This window comes from Apaloderma vittatum, unplaced genomic scaffold (assembly GCF_000703405.1).
Source record: "Apaloderma vittatum isolate BGI_N311 unplaced genomic scaffold, ASM70340v1 scaffold2964, whole genome shotgun sequence".
Classification (NCBI taxonomy): domain Eukaryota; kingdom Metazoa; phylum Chordata; class Aves; order Trogoniformes; family Trogonidae; genus Apaloderma; species Apaloderma vittatum.
Window position 1 is genome coordinate 7,448 of NW_009713050.1, and position 24,606 is coordinate 32,053.

The 24,606-nt window shown below is 44.6% G+C and overlaps 1 protein-coding gene across 1 annotated transcript; it reads right to left on the minus strand.

The window, feature by feature from the left end:
• Positions 1-13: 13 nt before the first annotated feature.
• MYOM3 (myomesin 3) lies at positions 14-23,546 on the minus strand. Its single transcript, XM_009868211.1, has 37 exons — positions 23,440-23,546; positions 23,212-23,286; positions 22,373-22,532; positions 21,965-22,122; positions 20,885-20,980; positions 20,160-20,248; positions 17,285-17,329; positions 16,935-17,075; positions 16,493-16,654; positions 16,068-16,209; positions 15,785-15,984; positions 15,414-15,467; positions 14,962-15,089; positions 14,160-14,343; positions 13,116-13,290; positions 12,394-12,515; positions 11,551-11,738; positions 11,250-11,376; positions 10,635-10,813; positions 10,443-10,557; positions 10,031-10,187; positions 9,556-9,665; positions 9,028-9,072; positions 8,789-8,925; positions 7,044-7,188; positions 5,929-5,988; positions 5,384-5,451; positions 4,990-5,100; positions 4,739-4,826; positions 3,664-3,702; positions 3,038-3,143; positions 2,071-2,234; positions 1,420-1,456; positions 1,281-1,303; positions 1,135-1,190; positions 158-425; positions 14-24 (listed from the first exon to the last, which is right to left on the minus strand). Exons 1-37 carry the CDS (start codon positions 23,544-23,546, stop codon positions 14-16), a joined length of 4,272 nt encoding a protein of 1,423 aa, XP_009866513.1.
• Positions 23,547-24,606: the final 1,060 nt, after the last annotated feature.

The window sequence follows — 24,606 nt, forward strand, 5'->3', positions numbered from 1 at the left end:
CAAAATAAAACCACTAAAATGCTGCTAAAATGAAAATAGAAACATGAGCCTGAATTTTAGGGCAGAGACACTGAAAGGAATCCGAGAGTTAAATTCCTTTTAAATTCGGTGAGACGTAATTGACTAATTCATTTTGTTTTTTTCATTATAATCCCACCTGGGACCTCCTCTTCCATTCCTGCAGGTAGCTCTCCATGCTTATAGACACTGATAGTGACCTGCCCTGTTTCAGAACCGTACTTATTCTTGACATAGACGCTGTATTTTCCTGTGTCTTCGTTGCAGACTTTCTGTATAGTAATTGTGACAACTGTCCCCTTCACATCCATTTTGTAACGATCTTTGAAGACGATGACCTTCTCGTTTTTGAACCAAGTGATTTCTGGGTAAGGATCTCCAGATATACAGCAAGTTAAACACAGGGTCTGTTGTCAAACAGATAACAGAAATAGATTATGAAGAGCTAAACAAGCAAGGAAATTCAGTTGATGAGAAATTAAGAAAAATAAAAAAAATTTCTCTTAGATTTTTATTAGGTAAGATTCCAGGACTGCCCCTCCTTTTCCTGATATCCTCTAGTATAATCAGGATTAACCCGTCTGAATTCACTGGGCCTGACTCACATTTGTTCTTCTGTCTTTTTATAGCTTTCTTGCACTGTACAGTGATGCTTAAATGGGCACGTGGTGAATTTGCAGCTACCTTACAGGATTTTTGTTGTAGCTGTGTACCAGCAAAGGGGAATATGGCTCAGAAATGTAAGCAGCAAGTTGATAATGATGGGAAAATCAGGTCCAGCACTTAAAAGCCTTCGTCTAGTCTTATACAGTGGTAAGATGAAAGAAAGGGTCTGGCCTGGGAGCAGACCTAGGAAGCAGGAGCGGCAGGAACCTGCAGAAGGCGGCCCCGTGCTACAGGGAGCACCTGGATGTGCAGGAGCATGTGCGTGTGTGGAAGCGCCATCGCCAGTACGGGGAGCTGAGATGCGTGTTTTGGGGGGCACCACTTCCCACCTTTGGCAGCTGAGGTAGCTCAGAAAAGCTCCTGGCAGCGTGCAGGAGGGGAAGACAAGCAGTTTTCTTCCCAGCAGTTAATTTTAATACGTCTGTACAAGGGCCAGTTACTCAATGTTACCTTGCCCTCCATGATGGTGGCAACATCTGGCAGACCTTGAACAACTCTGGCACGACCTGGGAATGCACAAATACGACCTTTTAGTTTTACTTATCAGCATGCCACTTCGCTTGGTTTCACAGAAGGAAGGAAATTAATTTACTTACGCTTTTCTGCTATTGCTGCTTCCCTGAAAGTGAGAGAGAGGAAATTAGAGTGATTTTATATTTTAGACACTGTATCCTGGATACAGAATACGACACTCAAAACAGATTTAGCTGTGAAAATACTTAGGCAGGAACTTACTTTAGCCTTCGGTGCTCAGCCAGGGCATCTTCAAAGACTGCAAGGAGTGAAAAGGTTTTAGGGAAAGTTGCCATTTATTTCATTTGACTTAGAGGATTTAACGTAATGTGTCAGCATTGGAATTACAGGTATTTGTGCACATAGATGTGTGTAATTGTTGTCTAGCCAGTATGTACACCTGCCTTAAGGAAATATGACTCTATTTAAGTACTACTACAATAAGTGGGATCCAGTGTTCCCTTTCCAAAGAGAAGTGCACAGCACAGCATAAAAAAATGGAAAAGTGTTGGTAAGCCCGAAGCCACATTCTCTTTTCCAAGGTGCCATCTTTAGGCTCTGCTGGAGGAACCAGGCACATCCCAGGAGCAGCTGCTGTCCCACTCATCCCTTCCCCAGGAGCACCTTACGCGGTGACGGCAAAGCGCCCTACAGGCTTCAGTCCTTTCTGCTGCGCGCTTCACCTCTCCCTGTGTTTCCTCTGACTCTGGTGGCCCCTCACTCTCTTTTTAACCCAGCTTCACCACGTGCCGTCATGGAAATGCGGCTCCAGCTCATACAGAGGAGAGAGGAAGCGCCGCCCATGATTTAAAGGAATCTTGGAAAGCAGCTCAGGTATATCTCATTCCTGTGATGGTATTTGACGCAGCTTACCTTGTCCAGACAAGTCAGTTGCCAGTTTGTGAGACTTGTTGCCATCAAACAACTCCAGGGTGTATTTTCCCTTATCTGCCTCTGTCGGGTTCAGTATGTGCAGCCACACCTGATTCATCGTGCTCCCAGCTTTCAGTCTGTCACGGCTTTCCAGTTGTTTCTCTCTAAGTAAACAAATTATATCATTTCAGTAGTATTTAGCAGAGGTGTGTAAGTTAGAGCGCTGACTTTTTGTAGATCTAAACTGGTTAGAATGAGAGAATGGAAGTCGGGACCTCACTGGTAGTTTCATGGAGAGCTGTGTGCTCAGTCACTTTTGAAAATCTCCTGGGGCATCTGGCTGTGCCTTCAGGCAGTTTGCCAAAGCTCTACAAACTCTGCAAAAGACTTCTTAGTTCTTATTTAGGAGACTAAATTAGGTTTAGATGCTGAATTTTTCTAAGCACTTAGCCCTTAAACGTTATTAAAAATCAGCCTCCTTATATACGTGTGTAGGTGGTATCTAATAAAACACCATTTCTCTATTTTATGAGGATATTATGAGGCTAAATTAGCCAGTGTTTGGAAATAATTTTATACTGTTTGGGAATATTTATTACTCATAGTGGTTTAGGGAAGTAGTAGAAATAAAGAATTGGAAAAATACAACAACTTTTTTTTGGTCTGCAACCAAAGTGGCTGTAACAGAGCGGTACCTTAAGTGCATCATTATTATTCTAGTAAAGGTGATCACTTACAAATATTTCTGCAGTGCCAAGAAAACAACAGCTTGGCTGCTTATTTTGGAATTCCCAGGCATGTTTCAGGACAGAGAGTGAATGTGTTTTTCAGCCCTTACTTGGGCAAATCTACCATTGCCTTAAAAAGCTGCAGGCTCAAGCTCAGTTAATCAATGTTGAATTTTTGCGATAAACAGTTATAAGCGACAGTACTCCAGAAGCCTTGCAAATATCTTATGGGGACTTACTTGTGATACCAAGTTGTTTTCATGTAGTCTGTGTAGTACTTCACGTCTGTGTAGATTTTGATGCCTTCTTCAGTAGGCTGAATTTTGAGAGGGGTCGCAGAAAGAGCTAAAAGTGTAATTGAAAGGCTGAAATTGAGGAGGATGCTCAAGAGCGCACAATTTTACATGTTGCGCAAACAAAACCCCCAAGGGACCTATCAACGTTTCTCTCTGGAGAGTGTGGCTGACTGAAAGCAGGATGCTATTTGGCCCCTTGAAGACCCCGTGTCTTTTAGCCAGCAGCCAGTAGAAGAATGTCAGCACCTCTTCTAGAGGCCTGAGTCTGGAATCCACATCTGCACCGAAATTGCACAACTTGGCCAAATTCACGTCACAAGTGATGTGGTGAGGAGCAGGCTGCTGGCATGGAAAGGTCGCAGGATTCATTTGGAAGTGGGGAGGGGTTTATATTCCTGGATTTATTTAGTGACTACCCTCCTTGACAGTTTGGAGGTGCTTCTAACGCCAGAGGAGTGGCAGATGTGGGGGGTTGTACCCAGGGCAGGTGCTGAGCTTTCTCTGACGGTCGCACCCCACCTTTCCGCCCTTCTCTGAGTACTGGGTCAGCTGACGGGGCAGTGACGTACCACTGATCCTGCACAGCTCCTTGAGAAGGTCTTCAAAGGCTGCAAAGACAAAAAGACTGTCTATAAATACAGTTATTAGCAAATAACATCTGATCTACCAGCTTGATTCGGTTATATTTAGAATGCATTATAATCTAGCAGTTACTGGTCTTTTTCTGTTGCAAAGCTTACTCAGAATGGATTTTTTTGCCACTGACTCATTTATTTTTAGATGCTGGGCATTTCTTGCTAAATTTAGATGCTTCTATCTTCCTTAGCACTCAACATGTGCAACAGACTGCCTCGCAGAAAGCAGATTTATGTATCAGGTTTGAATGATGGATTCCAGATGTCGAGGTGGGATTTAATCTTGGGAAGCAGAATATTCTGATTGATGCTGAGCTGGAGTAACCGAAACGTTACTGAGCTTTTAACTGTGGTGCTTGACAGAATTTAGAATGCAGTCACAGCTTGATAAATGACTGTATATGTAAATGACATTAGAATGTCAGAACTGCATATTTGGTTTTCAATTTGCAGAGCACATTCCAAAAGCTGAAAAGTGAAGCAGGAATCTGCAGTAACACAGAATTCTTCTTCTGCTTGATGTTGTCTTTGACAACGACTCTGTTGTTTTTCACTGGTGAGGGATGCAGAGTGGAAGTGAAAGCTTATTCTCCTGACACTTCGGAGGACTGGCTGAACTTCCAGGAATGAAGAGTTGTCTGTTGATTATCAAATGAGGTACAGTATGAACGGATGCAAAAAAAAAAAAAAGCTCCGAGAGCCGATATAAAGGAGACTTTTATTCTGTTCTCTATAACTCTTGCAGAATAAGAGAAAAGGTGCATTTTATTACTTCAATCTCACGTGAAAATACTTTTAAGATGATCAGCAGATATATATGCTATGGTAGATCAAGAAACTTTAAATTTGACCAGTAACTTTTTATGGCAGATTTTAATCCCTGTGCAGGCGTGCAGATACTATGGTAATTAATGATGTGGTTGAAAGTTACAACATTTGTTTTCAAATCCAAACTTAATCCCAGGCAGGAGGTGAATGTCCATTATTGCCTGACACAAGGTTCTCTTACCTCCTCTTGTGAGATCAAGTTGAGTGCTGTCTTCTCCTCGGTCATCTGAAACAAGGGCCTTGTATTGGCCCTCATCTGCTTTGGTTATCTAGCAAATACAGATGTACGTATGTAATATTTGTTAAAAAAACCCCCTCAACAAAATCCAAACCCTTGTATCCATCCCCCCAACAGAAATTTCACGTATCATTGAAATGGGGCAGGATTTGGAAAAGGGGGAAAATGTGTCTGAGTTGATTTATTTTTCTCACCTTTTTAATACAAAGAGTTCCTATCCCAGTCTGGGGGTCAAACACGCCACCTGCTCGTGCTTTCTTATTGAAGAACCATTGGAAGCTGGTGTCCTTTCTCAGGTTTGTTGCCTGTTTGAAGTCAACATTTAGAAGTCAGTGTCCCAAATGATTTTTATTTCTGAATGCCCGGATGTCCTTCTGATATGAGACATCACTTGTGTTAGAGGATTGCAGAATCTTAGAAACTTCCTTCTTTATTAAAATTTCTGCCCAAGATAGACTGTCTCTTAACTTTCCTTGGTCTGCAGATCAACATTTGGATGAGCACTGGTCATGCCCTTCCCCTAAAATTCACCTCTAAAATTTAACGGTGAATTCAGACCGGGCAGTTGCATCCCGTAGCTGTACGCACCTTGCAGGTGAGGAGCACTTCACAGTTCTCAGTAACCTTCCATTTCAAGTTCTCTATAAAATGTGGACCTGTAAAAGAAAATCCATCTCTGTCGCGATGCATTTCTGCAGCTCTCCAGTGTTACCTGCAGAAATGCCTCCATCTAGAGGTGAATCTCCACAGTGCAGAGAATTAGGGAATGCTTCACCTTGCCCAGCTTTGCGGGCAATAGGAGCCGCAGTTCGGAGCCTATAGTTAGTGTGGGGTTCAGTACCGTATCTTTGCTGAGGAATCCTGTCTCAAAATGCAGTTAGAGATGCTGCCTAACCAGTCCTTTGTGACTCTGCTTTGCATCAAGTCAGACAGATAAACTCTTTATTTGTGTTGAAGAACAGAGCAGAGTATCTTAAAACAAGGGATCTTACCATAGTGTATTACTCAGCTTAAATAATACGGTTTAAAATTACAGTAAAGAAAAGAATTCATAGCAGTGAAATAGCTTTGCTCAGGTTTTGCCATCCTGTTGTCACAGTTCTGGCAAGTCATCAACTTTCAACTTATCTTACCCTGCTTTTTCTTCCATTCTCTCCGTTTCGCGTCGGCCTCCTCTGCAACTTTGGCAAAGCCTGTGAGAACAGCAACGGTCAGGAAATCCCCCAGTATTTCTCAGTGTAACACTTTAGAATTTTCTGATCGTGAAAGGTGTTCTCATTAGAGCTGTGACACTTGTTTATAAGACATCTCTCGTGCGTGAGTGACCTCTGTCCAGGGTTCTCAGTGGGGACCAGATTAGTGCCATCATTCTTTCATCATACTGGTTGCTGCCTTCACTTTATCTATTTCTACTCCCTTTCTTGTCAGTAAAGAGAAATGGGCATTTCTAGAGCACAGTGCATCAAACTTATTTATATCCTGCATTTAGCTTGTGTGGAATCACTCTGTAAAACTGCCCCTTTCTCTCCACCAGTTGTAAAGGGTGTCAAGTAGACTTGACATTTTGTAGACGCTTTCCATTCAAAACGTTTAGAAGCTTTAGAAGGTCACTTGAAAGCAAACTGCAAGAACTGAAAGTAGAGGTGGGCACTCTATGGGGAAGTATTTGAATAAAAATCTTGTTACTTTCTATTTTAAAGTAATTACAAAGGCCCTCTGTGCTAGCATATACAAGGACATTGTGTGTTTCGTGTTGAGCTTTCTCTGTTGCTTGGGCTTGCCCTCAAGCGCAGTTGACACTGGTTTCTGTATTGCAGTTAGCTGAATGCAATGAACCACCTGTTAAATACACTGAATTTTCACCCCGATCCTCTTTTGAGATAAATGAGTACATACAGTAACACGTCATATGGTTTGCTGCCAAGAAGTTTGCCATAGCAAGAAAATATGTAAAACATTTGGAAAAAAAAAAAATCTCTAAGTATTCCACTGGATTTTTTGCTTTAGGAGACCATTTTTATCGTCAAGGGCCCTATTGATAAGACCAAAAGCTTCAATTTATGTTGAAGAGAAATTCAGATAATTTCTTACATGATTCCTGGACTTGAAATGTGTGCTGTAATAAATACTTGTTCTCCCCGTTCCCGGTGTGCCATTGTAACTGTCAGAAATACTTTGGGGCCTTAAGTGCCTAGAAAACTTTCCACTGAGCGTGACAGTCTATATTTGATCCCGAATTTCCACTTACATTCATCCACAAGAGCCAGGGTGAATTGATTTTTAGCTTTTCCATCCTGCAGCTGGGCTGTGTACATCCCTTTATCATCGTCGCAGAAATTCTGGATTATCAGTTCTACGAGACCTTTTCCTCTGACGAAGTTTATTTTATGTGTCTGTGTAAAACAAAGGAAAGGGGATAAATTGAGTAGTGTTCCCCCAGTGGAGCTGTTCCAAGGTTAGATCCTGGCACAGAATCTTCTGCAACGCTCCGACGTCACAGCCCTTTTCGATACACGGCCTTAGGTGCGTCTCTCTTTTTAGAGCTGTAATGAGGCAGTGCCCTCGGATATTCTGTATTCTGGGATTCATCTATTGTTTGTTCACGGACGTAGGTACAGTAGAATTGCTTACAGCGAATTTTTCTCTGGGAGAAAGTTTCTGTTAAAACCACATGATGCAGCCCTTGTTGGCTGTTCCAGATTCCTCAATTTACCAGAACCTGTAGGATTTTTAGTGTAGTACAAGTGTTGCACTTCATCGCACATCTCTGCTGTGCAATTGCATATTTGGGCGACAAGGAGTGATATTGCTGCTTTCTTGACCTGGTGCAAGCACTGCTGGACCTTTTAAACCTACACCCCGAAACCTGTCAGAGGTTCAAACATAAAACATCATCATTACATCTTCCTGCCTTGTTTGCTCAAAGCAAATATTATCATTACAAGGAGCTTGACAAATACTTCGTAATCCTGCGTAACCGTGTCAGTTCTCCAGTGCAGAAAAAGCAGTTCTTAGAATAGACAAAGCCTGCAATAAATCTGCTACACGTTGCTTTAAAAAAGCCCCAACATTGTAGTAACGGCTCTGAAATTCTCTGGCTTGGGCCTGTCCCTTTGTTGTATCTGTTCTTTCTGTTAATCTTGGCATCGCCACGCTGCATTTAACTGACAGGCCAGTGATTTATAGCCTTCTTCATTCTCACCCGTTCTCCCCTCTGGTCCTGTCATTCCACATACTTTTTAAATGTTACAATATTAACTTGATATGGGAAGACAAGAAAGAGACTAGAACATTTTTAAAGCATGCCAGGAGGTTGGAGTTCACTGTTACACATGGTGCAGTGTTATTTCCAGTGTCTTAGACCGAGAAATAAATCACTTTCATCTGCTCTTAGAATTCGTGCGCTTTATCTGTATTTAATTCAAAGAGGTGGGGTCGAAAGCTTGACCATTTGCTTGGTAGAGCAGAAGAAAAATGTCCTGTTTCATCGTGGGAGATGGTATTTCTTTAGCATCCACTGAAATGAGCTGTGTTTCATTTGCGTTCATCCAAGACAAAGCTCTCTGTCCTGCCCAGGTGCGTTTGTAGTAGCTGAGGAATTACACATGGCTGAGGTTTCCTGTCAGAAAATTCCCTTACAAAAGGGAACTCTGCTGTGGCCAGATCGTCAGGGGCAGGCTCTCGGGAAAACGGGATAAGGAGGAGACGTTCCCTGAGTGCTGCCCCTGCAGAGGTTGCTGGCCGTAGCACTGAGGAATCCCCGTCTCTAACAGCATCGGTGCTGCAGCCTGGCTTCATACTCGGACAGGACAGCTTGAGAATCACTTTGGCTTTCTGCTTATGCACACTGGAAAACCAAGCCTTGGAGTCTTCCAAAAACACACCTCAAAATAGCTGGTGGGAATTTAGAAAACTATGAATGGACCTGTTTGCTCTATCGTCATGTTCAGCAGTGGGAAATGAAGTCAGAATTGAAGCCAAACCAAACCGTACTGGAGTACTCGTAAGCTCCTTGTCATTGAAGATTAAACGCAGCTCTGCATTTGGTGACAGCTTTTCAACCTCCAGCCACAGCCGCACTTCTCCTTTCTCCAGAACATCAACGTTCCATCCGGAGATCAGCTTGATCACTGCAAAACAGAGAGAGCCATGGCGGGGAGTTCACGGGCAGACGCCAACGTCTGGCTCAGCCAGACACAGGTGGTTGGTGGCTTCTTCCTGCTTCAACTTACGTGGGTTCCTGATTTCATGGCTCTGTTTCAATAACTTATCCAGATCTGAAATGCAAGGAGTAACAAGTCATTAGATTAGTACAATTAGGCCAAAACTAATTAATTGTATCAATTTAATTTGCTTTCTTGATGAACTTTGTTTCTGTCAAGAAGAAGGAAATAAGTACAAAACATTTGATAGCAGGGAGGACCAGAAAAGGTTGTGAAGATCATTCTTAGTTATGTCTGAACAAAATGGTGGTTGTGTCAGTCCAAGAAACATATTAAAAGAAGTTTTAAATCACTGGGACAGGGTAGCTGTGTGTGAAGTCGGTACTGTAATGGAAAAATCATTTCCCGGGAGCCTGGAATCTTTTCTTAGGGGCTGTAAAAGAAACTGCCCTTGAGCCTTCAGGGAATTGGAAACATGCCCCTATTATTAAATGTCAGTCACTTACTGTTCCTCTACACTAAATTTTCCTCTAAACATCTAGTATTAGAAATTTATGGCACGTTAAACTTTTGTTCTTGTAAATTTTTAGTTTTTACCTTCTTTTGTTAAAGCGCGGCTGGCAGAGATATCGTCATCTACATCCGTGACCTCCACTGAATATATACCCAGATCCTTTTCTGATGGGTATTTCAGTATAAGCTTAGACCTTAGAAATAAAAAAAATAATAATTAATTGTATTTTCCTGAAAAGTTACACCTCCTGTAACAGAATGCAGTACATTTAATACACTCAGAACTGTAAGCGTAGTGCTCAGCATCATTTAGATGTGATGCTGAGGAGCAAGGGAACACCCTCAGCAACGTGACGGCTGATGCGTCCCCTTTGTGCCGTGAGGATTGCCCGGAATGCGCCGCTGAGAGTCGGAGATCTGCAGGTCCCTAGTGTGTAGGTGTTTTAGCTGAGTATCGGAAGGAGAGGGAAACAGTTGGCTTCCCTTTTTCCTCAGTGTTTAATGTGTCCTTTATTCAACAGCCCACAGTTAATATCCTCAGTGTGTATTATGTACTCACTTATTGCCTTTCTCTTTGCTCTCAACTCTGTCAGCATCGGGTGGTCCTTCATAGTCCTTTGACCAGATAAATTCAGAGTCGTCATTCCTTTCAGGAGCTTCAAAGGCCATATATATGAAACCCTCTTCATCGACCCCAAGTTCAATTTCATTGGTGCCTGTAGGAGCAAAAAAGCCACAAAACATTCCTTTACAAAACAGATCAGGGCTTGGCTTCCAGACATCGAACAAAAAAAGACAGAGTGTCTGGCTAGCATAAATTAACTTGGGTGGTTTGATCTGCTAATCTTTATTTTGGCTGAGGTTTTTTCTTGCTATGAGACATGTAGCTGATGTTCCATAAAACATTTTTTTTACAGGAACCATCATAGTACTTACAGACTTGCACAATGTTTTAACTTCTAGTTTCGTACCGGGTTTGGTTTTAGCCACCACAGGATCTGAGGGAAGTGAAGGGGGGCCGATTCCAGCCTTGTTCCGTGCTCTTACTCGGAAAATATAGGATTTCCCTGTCTCCAGATCTGAAACCTGCAGGAAACAGTGACAGAACGTAATGTAAGGCTAAACAAGAAGCAACACCTGAGATACGAAGTGCGTACACAGACCTTCATGTGGGTGGTGGCTATGGGATGCTTATTTATTTGTTTCCATTCCTCTGACCCTTCTTCGCAGACGTCCACGTGATACCCTGTGACGGGTCCTGCCCCCGTGTACAGCGGGGCTTCCCAGTGCAGCTGCACAGACGAGTCTCTTACTTCGGTGCACTTGACGTCGTAAGGAGGACCTGTTCGAAGGAGGGCGTGCTGTCAGGCAGGAACATCAGAAAATGCAGCTGGGTGCACTTGGTGATCAGAAAGCAGAGTTTTAAGGTGACAGGTGAATAGTGGGTCTGTAGGAGATGCTCTCTCTGCTAATTAACTGTAGAGGTAGGTTCCAGATAAAAGCACACATGAGCTGGTTTGATGTTATTTGCTTTGAAGCGATACACAAAGACATTAAAATGTTTGGTCCAGATTCTTAATTCTCTGGAAGCAATATTAGTAAAAGTATCTGGGTGCTGTTATCTGTGTAATGCAGAAATAACACCCTGCATCTGAATCAGAACTTCCTTACGAGTGTTTGGGTGCTTTTCTGTACGGGGAGCTAGGTTCCGCAGGAGCGAGGAGATCGTTAATATACCTGGTAATATTTTCTGGCTGTTGTTTTTACGCGAGAGATACCTGGTTCTGGCATTGTCCATTCCTCACATCTGAACAAGTCACTGGGCTCAGATACTTCCCCCACACCGGCCGCGTTCACCGCACGGGCACGGAACTCGTACAGGTGACCTTCCTCAAGATTGCTGACCTTGGGGTTCAGAAGTACAAACGTTATTACTAGAGCCCTGCGTGCTTGGAGTCTTGAGAGGGTAGGAAGAGAATTCTAGACTAGAAGAAGTAGAGGAAAACCAGCTCAACCCTCGTTATACCGACATTTCGTGCTGTGCTTAAAGGAGGGCTGTGTTACGTCTGAAATGGATACCGTGTAAACTCGCTGAGGAATTGGCCGAATATTGACTTCGTGCCAGTCTAGTTCAGCTGTATCGTGCTGATCGAGGAAATAACCCAGAATCTTAGTTCCTCCTTTGCGCTTCGGGGCTTTCCAGCCGATGGTCATGTTGGTCTTCCCACAGTTTAGAAGAACAAACCCGTGTGGTGCCGACGGACAAGCTGCGTGGGAAAGGGAGAGAGAAATCAGGGTGTTGTGCAGTGCAGGTTTGGGATCTAGGGATTGGGAAAAGAGGTGGAGGTATGGGATGAACTGGGCTGAGGAAATTTCTGTGTGCCCGTACGAGGTGTGATTCTAGTTGTGCTAATACCACTTTTGCAGTGTAAAACTGTTAGAAAATGAGCAGATTCTCCTTTGAACGCCATAGCGAAAGTCACAGATGTGTCTCAAGATGTTTCTTGCGTGTTGCTTTATGGTTTAGCTGAGAGAAAAGGTGGAAGCAGCGGGTCAATAAAATGGAAGAGATGAAGGGTTGGATACTGGCTAATGTGGTTGGTGGGATTTTGTAATTGCCCCGGAGAAGCGGATTTCAAGATACCAGCTGAGCACTTAAAATGGTCACTTGTACAATCGCCAAATTAATGCTGAAAATGTAACGCGCTGCTCAGTCAAAACACTAATTAACTCTGCCCACCCTTGACAAGTCTAATTGATGACAGAAGCTGCAGGGTGCGAGAAAATCCGTTCCCTTTTGCTTGGCCGTGCTTATCTGCTCCAGATTATTGCCGTTACGTGTAATAATAGCTGTGTGTGATAGATACATTCCTTGAGGGGTTTCATTGTTGTGTGGCTGCACGTGTCTATGGTGCTACTTACCAATAGCTGCTCTGACGACGACAGGATCTGTTTCTGGTGAGCTTTCACTCAGTCCTGCCTCGCTGACAGATTTCACACAAAAGACATATTCTTTTCCAGGCTGCAGCCCAGGAACAGTAAATCTAAGAAAGCAAATTAACGCATTTGTGTTTGGCTGTTCAAAGGACAGGTAAACAGTCTTTTGGACAGACAGCAATACATTTTAATAGGGCTTTGTTACTTACAAACTCATTATTTGTCATTGCAAATTAAAGTGCACTCTGTCACATAAAATAAATCAGACTCAGTAGAGATCAGATAGCGAGGTGCCACGCTGCTGGCGGCCATTGTTGGTGGAATAAATAGGACTTTTTAATGGACTTTTTCTACTTGATGGGTGCCTCCCCCAGCTGGAGAGGTGTTCTAAATCCTGTGTGTGAGTGACACCAACCTACGCTACCGAGAAGCACGGAGAAAAGTGGAATGTGGTTCTGCTGGTGCCACAAGGCCTCTCCACCTTCTGCAGATCCAGAGCCTGTGAAGGTGCGCACAGGCTTTGGCGTCAGCCCGGCTTTGGGTGTAAAAGTGAGACTTTGAGCAATGCTTAGTTCTGAAAGAGGACGTGGGGTTTGGGTGCCTGCAAACCCATGGGTTTTCTGTCTGAAATATGACTCCAGCTATGAACAAAAGAATCCAAGTTGGCGCCCTTGCTTCTTGCAGTGGAGCACAATAGCTGAACTCACTCGTTACACGCCACGGGCTTGTTATTGACAGTTTGCCATTCTTCGGTCCCGGTCTCCCGACAGTATATGTAGTAGCCAAGAGGCTCCAGACCATCCTTTAACTTATCCCATTGCAGAAAAACAGATGTCTTGGTGTCTCTGAAAGCTAAAACCTGAGATGGTGGAGGTAGAGTAGCTAAAAAAAAAGAAAAAAAAATAGAGAAAAATAGGGGGGTTAACAATTTATAAATTAAAAAAAAAAATCATGACTTGGCCAGTTTGATTTATTCTCCTTTTTCAGAGCAACATTTTCAAACCAGAGCAAAATACCATGGAATTGTCCCAGCCTACAGCCCGTATTTTTAGGTTTGAATTTGCTGTATCTCGCATTCCTCTCCCTTACAGCCCATGATTTCAGCAGTTACACCTACTTGACCTTCTCTGAAGTAGAGGAGAAATGAGACTCGTATATACTTCTCACTAACTCTGCTGTGAAACAAGATGTGCTTCACTCTTGAGGAAAAAGGACAGTCTGAATGAACACTAGGGCAGCTTTAACATGGGGGAAGATAAAAAAACGTAGAAGAAAGAATGAGTGCTCGTCTCTGCATAATGGAAAGAGGAGCGTGAGCCTTTGCCTCTCTCGCTGTTGTACTAGCTCGCTCGGGGAAGAAAACAAACCCACCCCACGCTGCGACAGCCGCTGCTCTGTCTGAAGCCCCCGAGCCAGGCTGTGGCCGCGGCCGCATCATTCCTTCCCACTGGTCTGCGTAACCTCTCGGTGACAGTGCTGGAAGCATACTTGGATTAAGCACAGGCTTTGGCTGTTTCTTATTTTATTAAATGTAATTCCTCCACCGTTGCTTGGGCAGATTTACACTGCACTGATCACAACTGCAAAGTAATTAAAGAAGGATTTCAGGCTTTAAGAGATTTCCTGATATCAAAGCAACTGCTGTGTAATCACATACCATGAAGTATCTTTATGGGGAACCCACTTGTTACTTTCCTAGTACATCTCCTTTTCCATATCATTAGTGTAGAGCGTATTAATGACATAATTACCCAGTTTTGCTCCAGCAGTTACTGGCTCGCTGGGCAGGGATGGCTCACTGATTCCGTACTTGTTCGCAGATCGCACGCGGAAGCGATATGATTTTCCTTTCACGAGATCAAAGAGTGCAAATCTTGGGGAATTAACTGGCCTGTCCGGATTCACCATTTGCCAGGAGTTGCTGCCTACCATCGCCTGTAACAAAAAAGGTGGTGATTTACAACTCACGTTGTAACTCCGTTTTAAAACACCCCTGAGCTGGTCTTTATAGAAAAGCAGTTAAATAGGAAAAAAACCAACCAACCAACCAACCAACAAAACCACAAAACTACCTAAACCAAAAAGGTAAATGATATGTTTGTTGTTGATGTACCCAAACTTTTCTTCCTTTGCAGCAGGAAAACAGCAGGTCACAAATGAATACGTATGGGAGGAGATTGGCAGAAGATACTAATTAACCGGCAAAATGATTAGTGGGGACCAGGAAAGTGAGCTGTTGTGCAGTTCTTCACAGCTTTTCCACACTGAGGGGCCCACAGGGAAGGAACAGGCTACCTGTTAAAATTCTGCTACTATTCTGTGGTGTAAAACTTATTTATTTGTTGTTAATCATTATTGCTGCGATTGGTGTCAGGAGTGAGGATCAGAGCTCAAGCAAACCGTGGAGCTGGTGAGAGGCTGGGCAAGCGGTTTTTTGGGGCTGTAGCTCTCAGGTTATCAACACCGTGAGTAGCCTTACCTGTGCTAGAGACCGTCCGAGGAGTAAGTGATTCTGTTCTGCCGTTTCCCTTCTGTGAGGTGTTATTTTCTTACCTGTTCCACATAATAGCTCAGTGGCTCTCTGCCTCTTGGATCTGGCTCATCCCAGGCCAAAGCCACGTAATCTTCTCTGACCTCACTTGCGTGAACATTGGTGGGTGGCAGGGGAATTTTGATATCTCCTGTGGGAGTCGGAACAGGCTACGCTTTAGTTACAGCATGGCAGGAAAAAACCTTATGTTACAGTGAATTATGTTTTCCCACTATAAAGTAAGTTTCTTGGGTATAAAGGAGGAGATGAAAACCCTTTGTGGACATAGAGGCAAACCAAGATTATTAGAAAAGGCTGTTTAGGAGAGTTTCTGATCCTTGTGCAGCTGAAAAGGGATGTTTCACCGTGTATGTTCCAAAGTGTGTTTTCCCCGGAGTCCTGTTACTATAGATCTCATTGCTGTGGAACAATCATTCCTCTCGCAGAGGAAGGTTCAGTATAAATTTGAACTTACCCTCCAGGTCATCCTTGAAAATGTCTATCTTCCTGCCTTCGTCGTATGGAATAACTGTAATGTCAAACAGGGCAGTGTTATCCACTAAGAGAAGGTGTTGGGGCTTGTCAAGAAAGGCAGAGCCCAAGACTGTGCATTTGTTACATGCAGAATTATATACATTTCGTTACACATACAATGAAACATTGTCGGTTTTATTTTCATCTTTTTCTCTTCAGAGTAGTACGAAGGTGACTTCAGCAAAGGCACAACACGACAGTGTGTCGCAGTGATATTTGTGAGAACGGGGAGAACCTGGACAAGCTGCATTCAGTTACACCTGCAGCCTCTCGTGTACTTGAGGAAAAAACTGTGCTGGTTTTAGGACAAACCTGTCACTCTCTTGTCCTTGCAGGGCTCGTGTGTTGTAACTGGGTCGCTGGGTTTGGAAGGATGACTGATGCCCTCTTTATTGACAGCTTTTACTCGGAACTGGTACGTTTGTCCCTCAGCGAGGCCCAGGACAGGGTATCTGCAGGTTTTCACGGGCTTGTCGTTGCAGGGGAGCCAATCCTCTGACCCAGCGACACACCTGGAATGAAGCACAGCCCATGGAGTTCCTTTCCACAACCTGGTCCTGAGCTTTTTTTGCTCGAAGGTGATGAACAGACAGACCTTTCAATATAGTACCCCAGGATCGGACTTCCTCCGTTATCGCTGGGTGCCACCCAAGACAGAATCAAGCAGTCTCTGTTTACGTCGCGGCATTTCACGTTGAGTGGGGATCCAGGTGCACCAGCTGTTTCTGCTGCAGCATCTGTAGAAGCACCAAGAGGTAGCGATTAGGTTTTTTCCTTTTCCATACCAAAATTTCTATTCATTAGCTTTATTTTAAGTGTCTGAGGGCTTACATCCCAGTCATACAAGTCAGATTTTCTAATACCTAAATCACTACTGAAAAGAAGGTTTGGACATTTTCATAGTTGTATCCACGTGCAAAATTTGGAGATATTTTCTTGTGTAGGAGGTTGTGAATCCCTTTATGCCAAAGTATTAGGAAAGGAGCTTTTGTTCCAAGTCGAATAGAATCCTGCTTATACCTCTAACAAACACGTAAGTGGTCTGCTCTTTATATCCATCCAGTGAGGGGACGCGGATCGTGTAGAATCCCTCATCTTCTTTGTAAGCGCACGGCACTGTCAGAGAAGCCTCCCGGTCTTGGTACTTCAGTTCACAACGTTCAGAGTTCTGCAGCAACTCCCCTGTGAAGTGTGAGAAGGGGTAAAGGAACTTCACCTCGACTGGTTGAGTCAGGAGCGGCAAAGTTCCACAGGCAGAAAAAACCACTTTTGTCTGCGTGGTGCTCAGACCCAAGAAAGTGGAGTTGCCTGTACTGTGCGTTTTGTGCAGATCTGAGATACAATCTCTGCCCATATTCTCCTCAGATCACTAAAGTTCACTAGATCCTGCTGTTTTAATATTCATATAGGTGTGTGCATATATATATATATATATATGTAAACTTAGCAGTTGCATACAGACCATCTCTGAACCAGGTAATGTCTCGTTGGTGCTCAAGTAAATCAGAAGAGAAGTAGCAGGGTAGGGTGAAAGCCTCTTTTTCTCTTGAAAATAAGGGTTTCAGTGGAAAAGCAAAATCTGCCTCTCTGGCCATAAGGGATCCTATGAAAGAAGAGTAAAAGTCAGCACAGTAAAGAAACTCCCCAGGGCCTTCCTCCTTGTATTACTTAATTGTCGTATATCCGGCGTCGTGCCTGAGACTGGCGCTTTCCATGTGCAGTCAGGCTAACGGGAAAAGCTATAGCTCAGAAAAAGAGTATCAAATCACTTCAGGCTACAAAAATAAATAATAATAACAATCATTTACTCACTTCTGTATATTTCTGAATCAAATCCTGACTCCTTTCCGTAATATTCTGTAAGACAAGAGGAAAATACATTTAGCAAACCTCTTGCCAGTTTTTACCTTCCCCTCAATAACAAACAGTGATGCCCAGTAAACTAGGATTTTCCCTCAAACTGTCTCTTGAGGTGAACGTTCAAAGTGTCGTCATTGGTAAAACGTGAAATTATTTGACAGCTGATGACCTTCACAACCAACCGAGGGTGTGTCTGCATGGAAGTTGTTCCTCTGACTATACTAGGAGAAGTAATACTGCTTGAAGTGCTCACAGCTCCTCTTAGCTAAGGAGGGTTTTGTTTTTCAGTGTGGCTTCTCTCTTTTTAAGCTGCATTGGAAAAGCTGTGCTGCATAATAGCACGGGGAGCTACAGCTTTAGCCCTGTGAGTGCACCGATATCGTACTGTACGAATTAGAAGCGTGAGAATCTCGGATCACCCCTAAGTGAACTGCTTTAGTCACATCCCTCTTTGGAGACAGCCCATGACAGCTACTCGTCGCCACACCCAGCGCGGAAAAGAGAAAAGCCTTGGTGTCGCAAACGTGACTGGAAGTGGAGTTTGGCCAAACCCTTGGGTTAAGGCAGCACTCCCAGGGCACGATGTGGGACTCACAGTGCCTGGGACTTCAGGCTTTAACAGGGAGAAAGGATATCTGCCCTGAGACACCGAGGTAGTTCTAGAGCCAAGGGCAGCGTGTCGCCACCAAACGACTTGTTGCAACAGCCGTGGGTTCTCTGGAGGCGTCGTACGGGAATGCTGGCCCGCCTCGCCTCATCTGAACTGCTGGCATCACTGCACGAAATGCAGTCTAAGAACTGATGCACTTCACACAGGATGAAGTGACATACTTCCCTGTCTTATCTTTACAGACCACGAGAAACGCACCTAAAATGCCTGTTTGTTTCATGAGTGGAGCTTGGCAATGGCAGAGCTTGCTCAGAAGCGAAAGATGACGACTGAGGTTTAACAGCTGAAGAGGAAACAAACAGCACAAGAGCCAAAACTCAGCCTCGTCCCAAGTCCTCCGAGACTCTCAGAGATGTTTTTAGGGAAAATGAAGTTGTGCTGTAGGCACCACAGATCCCAGAGACCCTCCCCTGGCATCAAGGGCATTCCAGACAGCATGGGGCCGGGAGGGGAGATGCCATCGGCCTGCCTGGGGGATGAGGAATGTTCCAGTGGAGGCAGGATTAAGGCCTCGGTGCAGTCTCTATTTTCAGAATGTTAAATGCAAATAGCAAAAAGAAGAATCATGTTACCGGGGTGGCATTAGACTGGCTCAAGGGAGAAGGAACAGTGTGGGCCTCTCACCCACCATCACAGTGTTTGCAAACCAAAACGCTGATGAGAGCTGCTGAAGGGCGGGTTAATCAGGCACTTAGAAGTGACGAGAGCAGTCCCATCCGAGGTTTTCGGATCGACCGCAGGCCCTATTCTATCATCATGCCTGCTCTGATCCTGAAGATTGCGACAGGAATTGGGAGCAGTGTGTGATTATTACCATAGATTTTTTTTTTTCCCCAGGCAGCTGCTTCTCCTTTATGGCAAAGGCCCAGTTCTGGAGTTCTAGACATACTATAAGAATGTTAATGGAAGAGAAGCATTGCACACCTGGTGGCTTTGTCTGGTTTTCTGCCTTAGGGTAAAGGGAATTTAGGAGTCTAGGAAGGCTTGCGAATGAAGGTTTTCTGGGCTATTATAGATGTCCCTTAAGAACTGGTAAATGTGTGCTGCGTATATCTAGATATGCTGAGTTTTTAATTAATGGATCTACAAGATACCAGAAATAATACACTTCTCTTACAATTCTCAAGTCACATTCTTCTGTACGCAGACTTTCTTAAAGGACTAACAGTAAATCCACTGTCTAACAAAGGAGACCCCTTCTGTCAGAAGAAGTGGTTGAAGCTGGCTTTGCAATTCAGTCAGTCAGAGAAACCCCTCTCTTCGTCACCAGAAAGATATCCAAAGCAAACGTGTTCCCTTCCTACCCCTCTGGTACCGTTGGAATTACTCCCTGGGCTCTGCCAGTCCCACTGAAGCGTTTAGTTGTCTACAGTTCTGTAGGTCTATTCAGTTCAGGCTTTTCACGACAAAGTTGTTATTTTTTATATATATATGAAATGTGCACGGTTAAACTATGATCCTGTGGGACTGCACTGCATATTTCTTAAAGCTTGATATAATTTCCCTGTTTAAGTACCGATGATTTACTTCCTTCACCATATGTGTGGGTTTGCTTTGTGCAGAATGTGTGTCTACGGAGTCTAAGCCAGTTATTTTAAGAACAGCACAGATCGAAGAAGAAAATCACGCATTTGCTCTTGATAGTTCCTGATCTGGGAGAGAAATACGGTATTTTGCGCAATAGTGCACTGAGAGATCCCTTTGAAAGCCACAGCACTCGGTAACAACTTCTTGCTTATCTTCAGAAATGCAGCAGACGCTTTCGAAGCCTGTTACGTATTTACTGTGTGGCTGTTTCATATCAGTCCAGAAGAAATAAGTACCTAAATTTAGTACAACTTTAGCACGGTGGAAGGACAGCTGTGCCCGTATGGAATCGGAAAGATTTTGCCTGAGACCAGAAGTGGCTGGGAACGGGGAGCCATGACATCAGCCAGACACATGGCACTTGGTGGTAGCCAGGGATTATTTTAGCCAGTTGTGCTTTTCTCCTCACTAATGACTGAGAGAAATTGTTCTATTAACTGAATGCTCACTTCTTTCTCTATTTTTCCAGAGTGCTTGTATGTTCCTGTTGTATAATGTGTAGCATTGAAAATATTTTAAAGAATCAAAACTATTTGAAATTTGAAAACCAAAGGAACACTTTCTACTTACTCCTGACAAGAACTGTAGCAAAGGAATAAGCCTCGCCGTACTGGTTCTTAACTTCAACCCTGTACTCAGCAGAATCTTCTATGGAGCATCTGGAAAAAAAGCAACTTTCCCTCATTTTTAGCTTTTAGTTATGGTTCATACCTCACAGGACAGATTCAAAAGAGCTCCCTTTTAATCCCAGAAGTTAGAAGCAGATAATTGCTTCATCAAGAAGCTGCTTTTGCTTGTGGTTACCACAGTGTCTTACACTTGGGGCCAATTCTTTCTCTTGACACACAGAAGCAAAACATTTCAAGTAAAGAACAAGCCAAAGACCTGTGGAACTGATGGTTCCGCTGAAGTTAGGCGTGTATCTATCTCGTGTACCCTTCACAGAGCTGAACCAACACCGTTCTCATGGCACTGATCCATCCCAGATCCCACTGGTGTGTCTGCTTGTGCAGTGCTCTGCGTGTGTGTGGCCTTCCCTGAATGAGGAAGTTTTGGCCGTGCATAAAAAGAGAAGTCTACATTTTTAAAAGGATTTTTAAACCCCATGAACTGCTGTTGAGCTTGCTTCCCCATGGCAAAGGTTTAGCTCAGACACAACACACTGAAGTCAAGCAGGGTCAGATTTCAGCCTTTTCTTTTTTTTCTTTTCCTTGGCATACGCAAGCCGAGAGTTACAGGAGAGCAGGTCTTACTCAGGTGAAAAAAAGCAACTCCGACAAGAGCACACACGTTACCTGCTGATGTGCAGGGTCAGCATCCCAAACTTGTTTTGAATCTGATATTTTCCTGCTGGGGCTAGGCGAGGATCAATCCGGACTCCGTTTTTATACCTGGTTGAACGCAAAGCAAACACGCTGATTAGGAAAGGACAGAGAAATAGACTGGTAAAATTAACTATTTTAAAAGTAACCATGTCAAACGCGACAGAGGCACACCAGGAAGCAGGAGCAGACGCAATTCCCTCTTTTACAGATCTTCCACGTCAACCCAAACAAGCCTGAGAGTAAACCTTGATCCTCTCCCCTTGTCCTGCGCGTTCCCTCCCTTGGGCTGCCCACGGGCACCGGAGCCTTGGCTGGTGCTTCCTCCCCACTCGACGCTCCCTGCTTTGCAGGTTGTGTGAGGGAGCCTGAGCAGATGGCTCTTGCTTCTCTGTGCTCGCTGGGGATCTGTGGGAGGTTCATCCGCTCTTTGCTCTTTGAATAATTCAAAGAGGCTCTTCTGGAAGGACACAGGACATCAGGAGCTCTGACAGCAGCTGCCTACAAAGTCATTACTAATCCAAATGTTTGCATAGTTCAAACCCTCCATGGGAGGAATGGTCAATCATATGATCAAAGTCTACTTTCCAAATTGTTTTTTGAGGTGATCTTTCATTTATTTCCACCCCTCTTAAATGCTGCAGTCAGGCCCAGTACATAACACTTCCTCTCCTGTGGTTTGGTAAATATGCAGAGCTGAGTAAACGAAAGAGTTGGTTTGTGTTTTACAAATTGGAGGGACTTAAATCCCAACTTTGCCTGCAGGATTGAGGGCAGCACCAAGGGAAGGCGGGAAATCTGCAGGAATGTCGGTCCCATCCCAGCAGGAGCCCCGAAGGACTGTCCACTGCCTCCAGGGCCCGCTGAACACTGAATGCCTTTCCTGGTCCTAACAGTGCAGCTGGAGAATTGAAAGTGTTTTCTGTGATTTCTGAAGCAATCCCTTCCTTCCTTCTAGCAGGACACAGACGTTACTCCTCCAGCTGCTCCCTGAACCGCAGACAGGCCGTCACCCCCACGAGCAGCGGGAGCGACTGTTGGCCACGGACGTACCAAGCGACCTGCGGCGCCGGGGAAGCCAGGACTGTACAGGCCAGGGTCACGTCCATCCGCTCCCAGACTGCGTGTGCTCGGAGGGGGATCCAGAACATGGGTGGTCGCCCCGAACGCAGCTCTAGGTATTCCTTCTCCACGCGTGCCTTTTCTAGAGCCTGTGACAAGGACAGAGGAAATAAAGGCAATTGAAAGGGACTAGGATCTCGTTACACAAACGCGTTTACAAAAGGGACTTGTGTGATAACATTTCAGCAGCAGGAGCATAAGGCCTTGTCCTTGTTTCTGATGGTTTTGGGGTTGTCCTAACACCTGATCGGGTTTAGTATCCTCTCTGGAATGCTAGTTACTCCTGGAAATTTTAATCCTGTTGACATTTCTGCTACCGACAGAGATGTCTGAGCTGACCTTCCTCCGAAGGGCCTTCCGGTCAGCTCTGACACGCAGCAGTCTGCAGTTCCGAATAACCTCCTTTTCCAACTTTTCCATGTCATTCCCGAACCGAATTCTCTTTTGCCCCCTCTGTTCTAGCTCGAGGATGGCAGCTTCTCTTCTTATCTTGTAATCCCTGGAACACAGAATGATAAAGGCCACGTTAGGATAATGCTTTGCATTTTGGTTTCATCTTTTGGCTTTTGTTGTCGTAGCACGTATTTTTGGTTAAAGAATGGATGTTAAGGGCAGAAACATCGGCTTGTGTGCAGCGTGGGTGTGCAAGTCAGGCATTTGTGCCTCGTAGGAACCAGCAGTACTACCAGGAGAGATAATACTTTAACGACATGAAAAGGGGACCCACTATTTGACCGCTTTCAATCCTGGGCAGGGAGTTGGGAGAAGGATTAAAGGGAGGAGGGATGTTGCTAACTCCCTAGGCTGCTCAGCCCTCATCACAGAAGGATGGTCAGCAGAATCATTGCCAACATTTTCTAGGAAAGAAGAGGAATTCCATCTGTTAGCATTAATTTATTAATCTGCCTGTATTTTCTTTTTATTCCTATGAAATCTGGTTTCTCTTAGGCCCTTGCTTGTGAGCAGGGCAATATTATGATTATCACAGGTACCAAGGCACTGTTTTTCAGTTTCGTGCATTTTACTTGAGGTCTGGCACTTTTCTTTTTAAAGAAAACCTCTTCATTGAACCGGCTGGTTTTGCTTCTAACGAAATGAGTTGGAAGCTGTGACCCGTACCTACAAGGGCGATGCTGCACACGGTGGTTGTATTTGAGTGGTAGTGATTTGGGACTTACTGTGGGATTTCGGAGGTCAAGGCGAGGGCGGCTGCTATCGATAACTCTGAGGGGCTGAAAGTCTCTTCTTCCTCACTTCCAGAGGCAGACGCACATAAAAGAATCCAGACAAGGTTCCATAATTTTCATAAACTCAAAATTCAACCAATCTGTGAACGCTCAGTGCCGAGCGTAGAAAGTCCTGTCTGGCCCTGATTTCCTTGGCCTACCCCTAACTCCAGGGCTTACCTGGTTTTGAACTTTTTCTTCTTGGTTGTGGAGGTCATTTGCAAGCTCTGCTGCCTCTCCTCCTTCCGCTCCTCCTCTCTGTGGTGGAAGAAGGTTCGGGTTCCCATGCTGGGAAGTCAAAACCCAACTTCCTTGCTGGAATAGAAGAAAACATAAAGTGGCTGTCAAATAAGATGCCTTAACAGAACCTCGTTAAGTGATCATTAAGTCCTTGCTTTGGCGTTCAAGAGCTGTGAATGAAAGTTCTTATAATACTGTCTTCTTGCTTTCAAACTACGAAAGGGTCTGGTTTGTGATGCTGCTGTGAAAAATGGGACCAGATGAAGAAATTAGTAAATCTTTAGAGGCAGCTGAAGCTGTAAGAGAACAGTCAGTAGCAGCATTTGGTGAGTAGATTTGTTTTCCTGAGTCTGATCTTTGTTTCCCTAGGCCTGATGTTGTGCTCTAAATCTGGTGGATATTCTTGCAGGGAGTTCCATGAGATCAGACCCCCGATATAGCACACAGGCAAACGAGGGGCATCGGGAGATTGGAGGGACGTGGAAGATTAGGGACAAAATAAGTTATGGAAAAAATGGATTAGGAGATAAGGAGGAAGAGTTTAGAAAATAACCAGATTTTTAGTTTGGGACACTATATTGCAGGGGTAGCTGTGATGCCAAATAGCCTGTGACCTGCCACCCCGGCTGGGATTGCACCACGTCTGTCCCTGCCTGGATGTGCCAGGGGTAAGATAAGGCGACAAAACCAAACGCGCAGGCTGCTGCTGCGCAGAAACCGCTTGGTGTCTGCGGGAGTTGGAAAATCCGGGTGGATTTTCTGGAACTAACCAGTCGCAGTTGCCGAAGCAGAGCGCTTCTGCAGCCTGCGTCCCCGTTAGAGCTCAGTGCTTGAAGGGGACGATGCTTTATCCAGCCCTTTGAGTTGTCTTGAGGGATGACTTGTCCTTTCTTACATCTTAGGAAAAGGCTGGTAGATCGTGGAGAAAACATAATATCCTACCAAATACGAGCCATTAACAGCTTGATTTTCCCCAGAGTGAGCAGAGAGAGCCCTCTCCGGCAGGTGAACCCCGGGGAGCAAAATCAGCGCCCTTGGCCCCCGTCCACCTGCCCCATGAGCTGCTGAGGGACGAGGCTGTGGCTGGCGCCTCTCTGGGGGCGGGCC